This window comes from Cloeon dipterum, chromosome 2 (genome assembly GCF_949628265.1).
Source record: "Cloeon dipterum chromosome 2, ieCloDipt1.1, whole genome shotgun sequence".
In the NCBI taxonomy this organism is placed as follows: Eukaryota; Metazoa; Arthropoda; class Insecta; order Ephemeroptera; family Baetidae; genus Cloeon; species Cloeon dipterum.
The window spans coordinates 27237191-27253212 of NC_088787.1; the positions used below are offsets into that span (position 1 = coordinate 27237191).

Genomic DNA, 16022 nt, shown 5'->3' on the forward strand with positions numbered 1-16022 from the left:
AAAAATATTGAGTTTTAAAATGAAGGATTTTACAAAAATTTATTGTTACGAATATATTTTGAAAAATTTGTTCATTCAAGTTCTTTGCTTTTTATTCAGTCTTTGGGTTTTGGTTGGATGCCCTGCTAGCAGACATATCTAAAATATTTTGAAAACAACGCTATTTTTTAATAATATTGAAGCATATCGAGAAATATCGATAATTTAAGTTGAAATAAATATAAAAAACATTTTTTGTTTTAGATATTTTTGGGCGATTATGATATTATTATTGGGCCTTTGTTTTCTTTGAAATAACTATGCATGTTGAATGAAGGTTAAAATATTTCAAAACTAAATTGTTTGAACCATGGAGGACGAGGTGACCATCTACCTGTCTCTCAAAGACAGACCTGACATTCCTGTCCAAATTACCATGAAAGATGCTAGGACAAACCTTTACAGCCAAATCAAAAATGAATTCGAAAACTATTGCCAATACGACCCTTACCTTGGCAGAAAGCTAGAAACACATTTTCCTGTTTTTGAGTATGCTGACAAGACTCGAGAGAAAATGGTCCAGCTGATTCCGTCATCTAAAGGCCTTCCAAAAGGCATTGTTGATTTGAACGTAAGGTTCATCCCAAGAAATTCTCCTGCCAAAGAGTCCCCAGCGCCAAAAGTCATGGAAACACTGCCTTCCACCTTGCATGAGGTATATTTTTTACCCTCGTAAATTCAGCCCGGATGAAATATCTCTTAAATTTAATTTCAACAGCCTGCTGTTTATGAAGGCATTGCTAGCCACTCAGCCAAAAATGACTTGGTTTTTGACACTCATGAATCAAATTTTGATGAGATTCAGCTGCAATTTGTTGAGGGGCCAACCAGCAGTGAAAGTTTGAATAGTTTCCAGGTAATTATAATTTAACTTGAATTATATTACAAAAATATTTACTGGAAATACGATTTCGGAAAAACACAAAAAAAGTTTTAGTGCTTAAATAAATTTAAATATACAAAAAAATCTTAATTTTTGCTCAGGAAACGGAACTGCTGTCGCTGATGAGCACCCCAAGTGAAGATAATCCTGCGGCCGAAACCGACAATTCAGGCATTGAAATCCCAGATGATTTGCAGCACTTGGTCACCCCACAAATAGCAGCCAAAAAGGCCGAAAAAGGAGGATCTCCGTGCGTGCTCACGTTGGAAGATTTTTCGCAGTTGCGTTTGAGCCAAAAGGTTGTTGAATTGATCAAGGCTGGGCGTGCCCTACACGCCACATCTCCCTTTATTAGGGAGGTTGGCCAGCAACTTATTGAGCTGAAGTGGCACCCGAGTCCCAAGGACTACGTTACATTTGTAACGTATTTGCTAAATGCTTACCCAGAGCTCCAAAGCTCTGACATAAGTCAAGACAAATGTGACATTGCGGTTAGTAATTTATAGTTATTTTTAACAGAATTGAGAAATATAATTTTGCTGCTTTACAGGATCAAATAAAAAAAATGCTGACTGCCTTTGCCAGAAATTATCGGCATAGGTTCACAAAATGTGTGCCCGACGACAAGAGGCAGCGCGGATCAGCAGTAAAAAAATCTCCAGGAGTAGAAGAGGCTGGCTGCAGCTCTTCTGATGTCAGGGCACCAGCCAAGAAACCTAGACCTGAGTTTCCTGAACCAACAGGTATTTTTTTTAAATTGTTGCTATACTTAACGTAAACGACTTGCATTGAATTCAAAATAAAAAATGATTTTAAATTGCAGGGCCTCTGGAGAAATTGCAAATGAAACACATTTCTTCTCAAGAAGCCTGTGCTTTACTTTGGGAGTGCAAGGATGAAAGAAGAAGCCACATTGAAGCATGTGAAAAGATTTTTGATGTGATCAAGATGTTTCCTGTATTTATTGAATTTGAAGTGGTAAGAAATTTTTTTAACGAATATGCTATTTAGATAAATGTTTTAATTCCAGATCAAAGCTGAGTTTTACTTGTGCTGTGATAAAAGTAAGGAAGAAGTGGCGCTTAACTTCAACATAGCTCTGCAACAACTTGAAAAGTTTTTTGAACAGACCGCCACTTTGGAGTCAGAAAAACTCAACTTGCTTTGCTTGCTGGACAAGGAATTAGAAGTGAAGGTAAATAAGAAGCATCCATCCGCTTTCACCATCATTGAGGTAAAAAAATCTTAACATAATTTTGAAGTTTTAGTTTCTATTCAATTTATTAAGCAGTTAGGCGATGGTGAAAACGTAAAGAAACCAAACAAAATCAAGGCTGACGGCTTTGTCTCAATTAGTTACATTACATCAGACGGAACAATTACCGACACTTTCCTTCTGGCTGAAGGTAAAATCGTCTCATCGATAAAAACACCGACAGCCTTGCAGATTTACGAGCTCCTTTGCGGCTCGTACTACGCATTCAACAGAAGCTACCCAGTTGTTAGCAAAAATACCTATGACTTCCTAGATTTAAAAATCTTGAAGACCAAAAACCAGAATCAGGTGAAAAAATACGTGTCCTTTTTAAAAAAAATTGACAGTGCTTAGCATGTGTTTTTTACCTAAAATACTTCTGAATAGTTTATTCTCACTTTTGAGTACTATCAGAAATGTGTGTAATAATGAGTTTGGAAAATAAAAATGGTTTATTGCATAATCTTCAAGAGCGTTTTATTTGGTAAAACTCACTATACCAAAAGGCCTTGTAAATTTGGAAAGGTGTAAAAAATGATATAAGAAATTTTTTGATATTAGATAAAATTTTAATTGAAAGCCAGTCGAACAAAAAGTCAATTTTAGTAGTTAAATGTTTTTTTATTTCCGCAGAGGCAGCGAACGTTTTCCCAATTATAGTGTTTTGACTAGAAAAATGTGTAGATATATAGAAACACTTTTCTAATTATCTAGCATGGCTGCGAGCCTCGCACAATATATCACTGAAAAATTAACGCGTTGGTAATTCAATCGGTAAGCAAAACAGGTGAAAAAATATGGCTTTAATACAATCTTATTCGTTGATCGAACAACTAAGTAAGAGGTAAGTTTTGGCAATCCAATAGGTGAAATAAATTTTGAAAAGGGTTTACATGAGTTTTAAGTGCTCGAAAATGACCCACAAATATATATAAAAAAAATATCAAATATTTTCTTTCAAGCGCAAAATTGTGCGAAAAAAATTGATTTGTCACTAATCAAGAAAACCTGCCAGCAGTGAGCTGTCCGCAGAGGCGGCCGCAGCCAGCATTTGATGCGATGGTCATAATAATCTCGCCTCTGCGTAGTACCAGGAAGTGATCCTCTGAAGCCGGCCTAACAAAGCAGTCATGCCTGTGATAAAAATTTAGGTTTCAATCTTATATAAAAATTGAGATGAACTGGCCACAGAAACAGGGCAGCCAGTGAGCGGAGCAGTGTCGATGAACGTGTATTTAGCAACACAAAGGTCATAAAAATGCAAAAGACGGCTTACCAAAGTGAAAAACATCCCTTCGCTAGCTGTCGGCAGATAAGGCTATGAAACAGCTGACAGAGCAGTCACATTTTCTTGAGATAGATGTGGCCAAACAGGCCAATGGTCTTGCTCATCGGGCGAGGGTGACCATGGCCAGTGGCCAGTCACACGCACGGCACGGGGTTTGATCGTCTCCGGAAGCCATGGCTTCGCACGAGCAGTTGTCTCTGTAACGAAAATAAAATTTGAGAATGGACCTTTTTTTAAATTGAAACGATTCTGGCCAAAGAAACAGAGCAGGGCTGCCAGTGAGGGAAACAGTGTCGATGTTTAAATTTAACAAACGGTCAACTATTTCCTTAAAATGCGAAAGACAGCAAAAATGGTTCAATCGCCAAAAGAAACTCTGCCAGCTGGTGGTTGACGGCAGGAGAGGCTGCATGTAGGCTACAATTAGAATAAGCTGGTAGAGGCGGCCAGCCAGCTATTGATAAATAAGGGGCTTACCAACCAAGTCCAAGGCCTCTGTGGTACCATAGGCAGGTTCTGCTCAGTGGGGGACAGTGGCCAGTTACACGGGGTCATCCGGTGGCTATTCGCACTATGAGGGTGGAGGCCTCATGAGCGGCTATGCCTGTGAAATGCAAAATAATATCATAGCTGTTCTTGAGAAATTAAAATATACATGGAAGTACATACTGAGAAAAATTACATACTATGTGTGTGTGCATGGTCTCGCACTTATTCTCGGTCAGGTGGAAAGAATAAAATAGTATTAATATCAATGCCCCATGTCCTACCGAGAAGTGTGAGTTGGTCAAAATGTGCGAGCTCTATGTACACATATACACAAATAACATGGGGATTGTTTAGATTTTCTCTACAAAATTAACATAATTATTAATTTTTTTACATACAGGGCTGGTGGTTGCGACAGTTTATAATGATTATTAAAGAAAATATAATTCTGTGAAATATATATTACCATTTTTATTCCATTATACGGGAGGTAAAACAAAGTATTCTATTTTAATTGATTGGGATTGTTGCATAAATGACAACCCAGCTGTTTGAAAATTAATAAGCAGGCGACAGCGAGGTGAGCCAACTTTTGCGATCACTTTGCTGGAATAAAAAAAATCAAAGGGCACAATGAAACTTAGTTTAACATAGTTTTCAATCAATCGAATCTTTAAAACTGAAAAAAGAAAAGCAAAAGTATTTTTCGATTGCATCGCAACGAGCAAACGGGAATTAATTATGTAATATTGGTAGTTCAACTCACGCTGAAACGTTGCCCATCATGATGAACAGCTTGTCAAAACAATAACACGATGAGATTTAATAATCATGTCCTCCACACGATGTCCAAAAAGCCGTAACAAGCCACAAAAGTCTGCAAATTGCGGCGAGGAAGCGGCAGCCGGGAGCCAAAGGCAGCGCGGTATCTCTCGGTGAGATGCTTCCAAAAAGTATCTCAAATAGAGACACTTTTCGGCCGCCGTCTCTGTTAGAGACGGTAACTCGTGTGCGTCTCAAATAGAGTTACTTTTTGCACAAGTGACTCTATTTGAGATGTTTTTTAGGTGCATCAGTTTGAGATGGCTGAAAAGTGTCTCTATTTGAGATTTTTTTGGGTGAGTGACGTGGACGAGAATGAAATCTGGCGTGCACAAACGGGTCCCGTTGCAGCGCAAACAGTCGGGCCTAATCCGCATTGATCATTTCGGGCACACGCTGCAGAATTAGCGAGATGATGTCAACATTTGCATACAAAAACGACGGATGGGATTTCGTTTATATACACTACGCTATTTGCACACCTACGCGCTCGGTATTCGAATCGTGCCTCGTCACCGGGCCAGTGTGTGCCTAATTATTCGGCCTTTTGAGGGTCGGATCGAGTTCCGCCAGTTTGTTAGGAGATCGTGACCTCGCAAAATTTATGCGACTCTGCGGATGACATAGACTGGGAGAGGCGGACTGTAATCATAGAGCCTGGGCAAATATGATGAATGCAAGCAAAGCGGTTCCAACTGACAGAGCCAGCAAATAGCAAACCAATCATCCATCGCAGAGAATTTTCTTCTGCTGCTTGAAAATCGAAGGAGTTAACTAAATTTTAAGGACAAAGAAAGCAGACTTAGGTTCTTCCTATCAATTTATGGATTGGGGAATTATTTAAGATTGCATCCATATCTAAAATTTACTAAATTTGATTGAGGGAATAATTATGATGTGTATAGTACTAAAATGAATATAAAAGATTTGCCTGCCTGTAATTAAAGATTGACGAGTTTGAGTTAATGTATCATCAAAAAGTTTTGATAAAAATTGTGGAAATTTTTTGTAAAGAAAATTTTTAGTTTTCAATCAATTTATCAACTCCTTTTTAACCTCTCAATCACTAAAAAAGCTTGAAATTTGATTTGCTTGCTTTCACGGGCGAACTGAACGCGAATCAAGAGCGAGGAGAATCGGCCTTTTTCAGCTGAAAAGTGGGCATTTTTTCACCTTTTTCACAGCGACTTTAACGAAGTGCTTTACCCGTGAGCCGAGCTGGTGTCCGGCGCCACTAATTTCTTGTCTGTTGAGAGAGCAGTTCTTGGGAATCGGTCTGAAAAGTGCAGCTTTCGCGTCGGCTAGCTGCTGCGCGTTTATAACTGTGAAATCGGAGGTACAAGATCTAAAAGTACTCTCCAACTATTAAGAAAAGCGCACGAAAAAAGAGCTAAAAGGCTCTTATTCTGGAGTTAGGTCACGCTCTGGCAAAACCACAATCCGTCTCTTTTTTGCTCTGCACACCCTGATGACTCCTCAATGTATTGCTGGTGTCCCGCATGGTAAAAAAAACAGTCAATCTCGGCCCGTGTCACAGGATTGATTTACAGTCGGATGACTGACAATTATGTCAATATAGCAGCTCAACAAGCTGCGGATGATAATGTTTTGGGACTAAAATATACTCAATTTCATTAATCAATCAATAAATCATTCAATAAAAAAAAGTATGTACTCGATTTTATTTTTTTATTTTTACAGAATTTCTGGACCACACTAGAATACGATAGATTTCTAGCTTCAAAAGAAATAAATTGGTCTATCGGATATACATGCTGCGCGATGGTTAAGAAGGAAGTGGCGGATGTTAGTTCATTTCAAACAGAAATTCCTGCAGCCCGTTGGGTGTTAATTTTTTAATGTTTACAAGAGGAAAAAAATACTATTTGCCGACCACCCAGGGAGGCAGGAAAAAGGTTCAATCAGCTAGACCAATCACAAGCGTTTTTGGATTCGTTTCCTTTTTTTATGTGAAATACTCCTATTTTTCTCTCCCCAAATTTCACAAAAAATATGCGCATAACAATATTACCCCAGCTTGTGGGTCCCTTTTTATCATCAAATTTCATGCAAGTGCAGCAAATGAAAGGTCTAGCTTTGTTTATAAGGATTATTGACGGAAGAGCCACATAGAGCCCAGGTTCATGCACTTTGCCAGATTGATTAGATTTAGGTTGGAGGCAACAATGGTGCACCATTAGCTGCACTTCGGCCGGTACAATGCGAATCAGTCGAGCTCGATTTTCTTCTCGGTGACCAGATCAGCCCGGCAGCCGGCAGAGGAATTCGCAGAAAAAAGCAGTTTCTTTTGGCCAGGTGATGCACCGGAGCGTGTCTGGCTATTTATACTCGAATCGAATGTGCAGACTGCTTTTTCGGCCGCCGCCTCTCTGCATGCCCACATAACTGAACCTCTCATTTGCATGCCGGGCACCGACTCGCCGTTTCCTTTCTGCAACCGCTCCGACGCGGCCTTTGAGTTTTGAGCACAGACAGGCGGAAAAAGATGTAATGAGATAAACGTTTTTGCCAGGCGCTCGCTCTGCCAGTTTTTGATATGCTCCTTTGAATATTTAAAAGCGTTTCTATTCATGGCGTTTTTCGGATTCTCAAACACTGACGGCATAAATTATCTAAAACGTGGGGAGATTCGCATTGCAACAGTGTAGAATTAAGTGTTTACACATTATGCTTGAGTGTCAAGGCCCAACACAGAGGGTATCATCTAGCAAAAATGTATAACGTTGTTTTCTTTAAGGTTGGCGTTTTGCCAGTTCATGCAGTTCATGAAAGAAGGCCATGAAAGAAAAATCTACAGACAATATCAATCCGTCTTCCCCTGCCTGAAATAATATAATATTATTTTTTTTGGCTTTTACTCAGTAAAAAAAACAAGTTTGATCATATTCAAGTTCACATATTTTGCTAAATTAGAGCAGTGATGGATCATACCTCGAGGCTATTTTTCAACTCAACAGGATGCCAAAAATAGAGAAGTGCCCGCGGTTTCAACCCAGTTATAGCTCAGGGGCCCGCCGAATATCGAAATGGACAAACTGACACATTAAAATTCAGTGGGAGCTTTAATTAACAAGCCAGAATGATTTGAGTCGACGAAACCACTTTGAATGATTTTCTCCAGCCGGGTGAACAATTTCTAGGAAAAATGCAAAGCAATATATACATCATTAGAAGACCTAATTTTGCATTAAAGTGGAAAATGTGATTCCATCTGACAGCTGCTGCGAAGACAAACTTAACGCACGCACACATACAGTAAATGAATTTAACTAACAATCCCGTCGTAGGAAATGATGGCGATCCTCACGCCACACACACTGAAACGAACGTGTAATGTATAATAATCCAGAGAAGAGTGCATTCGTTTGAATAATTGCTACAGTTACATACACTCTCGCAGCACAGAAACGCTTCCGAGAGCTAATTAAAAGCAGGCGGATTACGGCTGGATATAAATATAAAGAAGCAGACGAGAGAGATGAGAGAGCGAGTGCGCAGACTGTTGTAAAATTTATTTCAGCAGAATGGATATAAAAGACAGCGCCGTGCCTCACATGTACCTTTGCACACCCTGCATGAATGGGTATACGGAAAATAAATCGAGCCGCAGCCAGTGATAAGCTGCCGTTTAATTATCTGGCGGACATGATCTTGGGTGTTGTTGTTCCAATTCGTGACCGGCGTAATTCATTTATTAAAAGCAGCATTGTTTCCCCCTCGTGCATGTGAATATTAAAGATTCACCGCGATACTTTTGCGTCGGAGATGTGTACCAAGAGCAGTTGGGCGGCCGCAGGTAACGACTCAACGACCTTGCCCGCAGAACAGTTAAAATCCAATCAGCATCCAGCATCTATCACTGCATTTCCATCCGCTCGTGCCGTTTGCATGCCCCTTATTATCCTCTCAGATTGCGACGCGTGCAACTTTTTGTATTCGTTGCGTTGAGAAAATGTTATGGTTTCCGAAGAAAAAAGTCACGTGAGAATTTGGGTCAGCCGGAATTCAATTTTGCAGCTTGCTCGATCCTGCTGCATCAGAAATTTCCGACTGGCGCGCGTGCACCAGGTGCTGTATTTTTGTTTGCGCCCAATTTTACGGGCGAAAAGGGCGGAGTACGTGTTTTTGCGCTACGTCGGTCGTGCTTTTTCGAGTGTTTATACTATGCACGCCTCGTGAAAAATAATGAGTTGCGGATTTCTGTGCAGAAGAGGGCTTGTTTGATTTCATTTTGCTAGAGCGCTGACGTGACTCTGCAGAAATATCCAAATAAAACATCAGCAAGACTTGCAAGCTTGCAAGAAAGGAGCACCACTTGAACATAGGGAGAGGAATGCATCAGCAGTTGCTCCAACAACCTGTTTATTAGTCTCCGAGCAATTATAAATTAAAAATTTAAATTGTATGAAAAGTAAAAAGGCAGAAAAAACTTCACAGCATGTTGTCAAAAAAGCCTTTCTCTTTGATAGGGCATAGCAGTCGCAGCCTTAATCATGGTAAAGGATTTTTCATAGATTTTCGTGTATTAAGTAGTAGCAGCATTTCACTCTTTGAAATAGCTCCAAAACGAAGGATAGATTTTTTGGCCTTGTGAAGAGATAGTTTTGTCGCAGGGAGGGTGAGTTGCACAAGACCCCGTCTTGCTTCCTTTTTTGATCAATATAAGAAATGAGTGCAGATTTTGGTCGTCAGTCAGAGATTAAAATTTTACAACGTCTTACAGTTACTATGCAGCGTGAACGTTTTTTTTTTTTTTGGTTTTAATTTTTTCTTCTACGGGACAGCAGAGCAACTTTGTCACTCACATCGAAAATCAGAAGATATTATATCATTAACAAAGTTGTCCGAAAGAATAGCGTATGAAATAATATCGATCATCAACATTTTCCTCCTAACCGGCTAACCTATTAAATAAAAGTCACGCAACTTTCAGCCTAATTTGTCATAATCTAAAATATAAATGGACGATTTGGCTGGGGAAATTCAAACATTGTCATTTTAACGATCCTTCGAGGTGCTGCAGTCGACTTGAACGCAGTACTTTTTTGCAAAATTGAATAATTGGTCGTTAGCAGCACGTTGAGCCATGTGTGACGCGAGAGTGGGGAAAATTAATTTGACTGATTTGACCTCCGACACGTACATTTAGTGAGCCGGCGAACCGAGGAGTGGCCGAGGTTTAAAGAGCTTGGCCTGCGCCATTGCAGGGGTCAGTCAGCACCATGAAGCTTCTCTCGCTGGTCGTGTTTGCTCTCGTGCTCGTCGCAGCTTTTGGTAAGCTCAGCACCTTCTAAAGCCCCATTATTGACTGGTCATTATTTTATAACGCGTACTAATTCCGGCCCAGGTGGCCCGACCTTTTGCCAATTCTTCCATTCCGCTTTGTTTGTGGTTGTGTGTGGCGTGCCTCAATTTTTACGACTCTCTCGTCCCCGCTTTCAACGAAAGATTGAAATTTTGCAGCATCAGGCGAAAGGGACTGCTCGACGAAATGCCAATGTAGCAACGTGCCCAACAAAACCGAATTCTGCGGAATCCTGGGCATTAAGAGGCGCACCTTCAGCAGCTCCTGTGAGATGCTGTGCTACAATTGTCAAAACAAGAGCAGTGAGTATTTCAGCCGATTTAACTTGAAATCAGGCGATCTGAAAATCAATTCACGCGAGAGGCACTTTCTCTCTTGCGTCAACGACTGTATTCTCGATTTAATTGCTGTGCTTTCAGACTACAAGTACCAGAGCTCTGGAAAGTGCCCTGCTGACGCTGCTGCAGGTGCCGCGCATGGAGCCCAAGGAACGAACTCTCCAAAGACTACAGCAAGGCCCACTAGCACCACTAGCACCAGTAGCACCACTAGCACCACTACTCCGCAGCCCAGCAACCAAAAGCAGAAAAATTAAAACAAAATGTATTGCAAACGGGACCAACTCTTTTTTCTCATCAATGGAATTTGAAATAACTTCAACTAATAAAACTGCACCTATTTTCCTCTCTCTGTTATTGCAAGCAAACGTACTTGTTTTTATTGAACCTCCTGTGACTTCACGTCCTCAACACATATCCATAATATTGTGCGTACTTTTATGACACACTTTATCTTTGATGGGTTAGGAACGTTAATAATTAACAGTTCTAAATTCTAATATTAAGCTCCACTACAACACATCATTTCTTAAAAACAATCTGAATAAATATTCAGAGAATTCGTTATAAATTATTTTTTTGATGATTTTTTGAAACTTCTTTTAAATTTATTAAAAAAATTGTAATGGAGAATTTGTTATTCTTTGAACCTTTAAAAATTGTGCTACTTTCCTTCCTCCCCAATTCGAGTTCCTAACAAATTGATAGTAGGGTCCTTAATTTTATGGTTTTTCATATAATGATAATTTAATTGTTTCAACACTGTGTGGTAAAATTGTGAATGGGAAAGTTTTTAAAATGACCTCAGCCACTTTGTATTTACCTAAAGAAATATTTTGCATACAACTGTTTGAGAAATTGGCAAACCTTTACTGATGACATTGATTTTGTTAGCAAAACAATCGTTTTAAAACCTTTTCAAACATGCACATCCTTTAGAAGTAAAAGGTGAATCACTTCTTGTGATTTGAACCTGTTTTCCGATATAATGTATATCTATACAGTATTTGTTATAGGAAAACAAATACCCTCCAGTGACCCTGACTGCAAGTGCAGCACGCCACTTGTAAAGTGTGTTGGATTTTCTTTACTGATTTTCGACCCAATTACAATTTTTGCTGCACAAAGGTTAAGTTCAAGTAAGAGCAGTTGAGTGCAATTATTTTCCAGTTTATATTCTACTTGATAATCGTTGTAAAAAGGAAAATATAAACTCCCAAGAGCACATCATTTTGCTAAATTGTTACAAGCTAGCACTGAAAGTCAATTATGAGTATTTAAATGAATTGCAGCTATATTTAAGGATGCAATCAATATGTACGTTAGCTACCAGTAGTGTGGTGGATTGAAATTAACCCTTCATGACAGGCACTTAAATGAAAAACAATAATGAATTGCTAGATACTTTTCATATTTTTTAACTAAACATTATCTTTTGGCTTACACACCAGCTAAATCCCGTTGATTAAATCCGTTCTTTTAACTGAAACCCGCTTATTATTTAAGTGCCGTTTTGGCCCTTACTTCGCATGCAACACTTAAGAAACTGAAAAGACCGTTTAATACTCACAACTCACATTAAAGGCGCAAAAATTTGCCAAATGCAATTACCCGCATTAACTGACGCCGATGCAATTTGACCAAGTGTAAAATTTGATCATGCACAAGCGCCGAGTGAAAATTCAATTAGAAACTGCAAATGAAAGCAGCCGCGTTGTCCACGATTGTTCGTCAGCGAGCCACGACATAAAAACATTTATCTTGGTGGGCGATAATTCTATCCGACAGATCGTAATCAGCGCACAAAAGCAAACGTGACACGAGGACGTGCCTTGAGAGCGATGAACATGTTGCACATTGACAAACCGCGGATGGAAAAAAGCGCCGGCTTTATTGGGCATGAAGAGTTAGCAGAAAGGAGGAAACTCGAGTCCATCGGCTTGGCTGCTATGCGCATACAAGCGCTCACTTTTTGCCTCTTGGGTCTAACAATTAAAAGGAGGCGGTCGACCTTGCCAGCGGCGGTAGAATCTCGCAAATAGCTGGCTCGGCACGGCCAATTAGCTGGCCAGGTCATCGCAGGTCGGATCACTGACTCCGCAGCCAAATTAATTTTTCACCTTTCATCAGACACGCTTTTTCGATTATTGCCGCCACCGATAACTGTTTTTTATGCTTGCGACATTGTGGTGGGTGGGACCGTTGATTTCCTATCTTATTTCTGACACGCGAGAATAATCCAATTTTTTGTTTTCTCCTCAAGGAGGACAAAATTCCAATTTAAAAGAATTTTAATTCAGTGGCAGTTAAATTTTTGACTTGAAGCATGTTTTCCTGTCCTAAAGTCACGCATTATAAAAATGTAGGAAGCGCGGTTAGTGATTGACTTTACTTGATAATAAAGCATTTCTTCAACTCACGATTTTTTATATTTATGATATACGAGTAGGTCGTTACAAAGACACCTGTCATGTCACTATTCTTACTATTTAACTGCCACTTAGAAACTCGACTGGACAACATTTATACCGCATCTAGGGTCGTGATCAAAGTAGACGACAAAGGTACTAGAGAACAGTTAACATCAAAGCTGGCTGATGCTCGTTCATTCAAATAAATTGATAATCTATTCATAAAATTATTTTCCTATGCATCCAATTCCGAAGCAAATGCATTGGCAGCAATTTATTTCAGTGCAAATGTTTGGATAACGGCAACTGGGGAAAGAAACGTGCCTTTTAACACTTTTAGCGTGCACTGAAAATAACAGAAGCTTGTTTATAAAGATCGCAAAAAAGCACTCCAACTTCCAAAGACACGAAGTGACAAGGGTTTTATTGTTTTATTATAACGCGATGATGAGGCAAAATGAAGTGACATTTTCATCATAATGGAAGCAACGATGTGATATTTTGTATACAAAGCAAAGCTCTATTGTCTTGGCATCTATATATATTTATACTTCTCTGTAACAATGCCCTTTCCTTGCCAGAAAAAAGCCTTCTTGAACTCGTCAAACATAAACATAAATATTTAACTTAAATGTGCGATTGGCTGCTAAATTCAAATACAAATGACTTACAAAAAAGAGAATTGGATTTAATAATGTCATTTTTTTAAGGAGTCAAGCGATTCAAGCTCATCCCCAGTAAAATCTGCCAGTGAATCTTTAAGTCAGTTTCCACTCAATTTATTTCAGTTGAAACCTGTCTTTATCACGACATTACATTTCCAACCGTTTAATGAGAATAAACAAATAAGTAAAACATTGATCACCGTTAAGCATTCGCAAGCTATTGACATTTGTCAACGAGCAGTTCTTCTTGAATGAAAATATGCAAATGCAGTGAGGCGAGGTTGAAGCCGACAGAGCGGACGATAACATCTGCTGCTTCCAAAGTAGGAAAAACATCGGTTTAAGATTTCCCATTGACACGAATAAATACGTCTGGAAACGGATCTCCCGCGTTGAGTGTTCTTTTGCTCCATTTGCCTGTTCGGCGTCTTTTAATTGTTATTGGAGCGCAAAGGGACTCTTAAAAGAAAGAGAGATCGACGGTCGTTCGTTATTTGCCTAATCCCCTGGGCAAAAAATAGATTACACGCCGCCGTCATCGTCGTCGGCATTGGAGAAGGAGAAAAGCTTGTGTATGTGCTCATCGCGTTGGGCAGAATAAACAGTGTTCTGGTCCAGCAGTGCATCTTCTATAACTGTTCCACGTCCAGCAGTGCGTGACCAAAGCACACTTAATCACCGACGGCCGCTCGTTTAATCGCCGCAAATGAGCACCAAGCCGGTTAATAGACGGACTTGCGCAAATATACTATATCGCGAGCGGAATAATAAAACCTTCGGCGCTAATGCCCCTTCTTAATTGCCTTCTCCGCACTCTCGGCAGTTTCGCTTCCGACGGATTCCCGATGCATGAATACTCACACTATATACTTCCACGAGGTAATTTGGCTGTTTTTATTTATTTGCACGCTGACGTAACGTGTTCCTGACCGCAATTTTCGTTTTACGATTGGAATTCTTTTGTTGCTTTTTGCGCTCAAATGGATAATTGGACGCACCTGAAAATATGCGGGAGAGGTGCAAAAACATCGCTGGAAATGTTAAAAACTTCCGATATAAACAAAAAGCAAAAACTGCTGCTCTACATAAATATAAGTTTAAATCTACGATTAGCTTGATAGCTCCTAGCACCAAACCAAATCAAGCTATATACCAGAAATAAATACGGTCAACACCCTGTTGGCACGGGTCCTCAAATTTGATCGAAACATTTTTGACACTAAGTTTCTTTATTTACATCAATCTGAGCAACAATTACTTATTTAAAAATCGAAAAAATTTGAGCCCCTGTAAAGTAGGCAATTTTAGGAATCTGAATCCAAATCTGAGGACCCATGCCAACAGGGTGTCGATAGTGTTCATTTCAAGCCAAATTAATTAATTTATTCCCAGAGGTACACCCCTTGTAATCGATTTAATTTAACTGATTATTTGTAAAATGCACTTGAAAATAATTTAGAAGTAAAAGAAGCTCACGAAGAAAATAAATATTAATTTAGAACCTGGATTACAAATCAATAATTTTAATTAAAATAATCTGAGCAACTTAAAGGGTGCATAAATTTGTACGGGTATTAATGTTTATATAGTTTAAATAGTCAATTCATTTCTTCTAGAATCTCTCTTTCCATTGTTATCGGAGAGAAACGAAATGATGATGAATTTGAACAAAGCTGTCAGCCCGCTCTCATGGGTTTGACAAGTGGCATTATATTCCCAGGCAGTGCAATGCATTATATACAGAACACTTTTATCTCGCTCCACGCTTAAATCATCTAGCTCTGCCGCCGTACACCCATTTTATGGTCCTTACAGTTTACATTTCTCATGATTTTTCAGCACCCGAACGGTTTCATCGCATTTGCCGGCTGTTCACTTTTGCTCCGTGTGCATTTTCTCTTTCACTCTCGTCTTGATGGCCATCATCATTATCATTAGGATGATCATTAAGTCGCCGTAAAAGCTCAGCGCAGCGAGTGTGTTTGTGTGTGTATCTGCTACCTACACGCACCAAAAAGCAAAAACGCCCGCTTTCCTCCGCACCTCCATTCCGGCTCATTTGAATAACAGCTTAGTTAGAGTTCATATCGCTTATGCACTCATTCTTCCTCTGTTGTCGTTCGCCGTTTCCATTCCGCCGTACTTTCCAAAACTTTTACTCTTTTTGTTGTCTTTTGTTTACTTTGCTGCCGCGTGAAGGGTGAAATGCGATTCGCCGGCCGCAACCATGTGTTCAACGTGTGTGCAGAAAGAAGAGATCTCGCGATCTGTTTGTTTGTTTGCTTCGCGGATGCTCCATTTTTATCAGCATACAAAGGCGGCTTTTATTGCAATCTGTTCTTGCCGGCAAAGCGATACGCAAATTTCTCTAACTTTCATGTGCTGCACAAATGTCAATTTTACTTGCAGATTCGAATTGGCTTGCTCTGGATACAGAAACAAGCGTAATTAAAAATTAGAGTGAGGCAATTAAACATTGTTTTGCGATTTGATCTTAAAAAAACGA

The 16022-nt window shown here is 39.5% G+C and overlaps 2 protein-coding genes and 1 long non-coding RNA gene across 3 annotated transcripts in view; 1 reads left to right on the plus strand and 2 right to left on the minus strand.

Moving 5' to 3' along the window:
- LOC135937925 (elongation factor-like GTPase 1) overlaps window positions 1-16022 on the minus strand; it is a 76539-nt gene that overhangs the window by 33593 nt on the left and 26924 nt on the right. The window lies entirely within an intron of this gene.
- Window positions 2822-5073, minus strand: LOC135937930 (uncharacterized). The gene is made up of 4 exons (XR_010574575.1): window positions 4721-5073; window positions 3943-4069; window positions 3454-3662; window positions 2822-3311 (listed from the first exon to the last, which is right to left on the minus strand). It is a non-coding gene; the product is annotated as an uncharacterized LOC135937930 (long non-coding RNA).
- Window positions 9922-10808, plus strand: LOC135937929 (uncharacterized). The gene is made up of 3 exons (XM_065481288.1): window positions 9922-10071; window positions 10261-10404; window positions 10522-10808. The coding sequence occupies exons 1-3, from the start codon at window positions 10020-10022 to the stop codon at window positions 10695-10697; spliced, it is 372 nt and encodes a 123-aa protein (XP_065337360.1). The 5' UTR covers window positions 9922-10019; the 3' UTR covers window positions 10698-10808.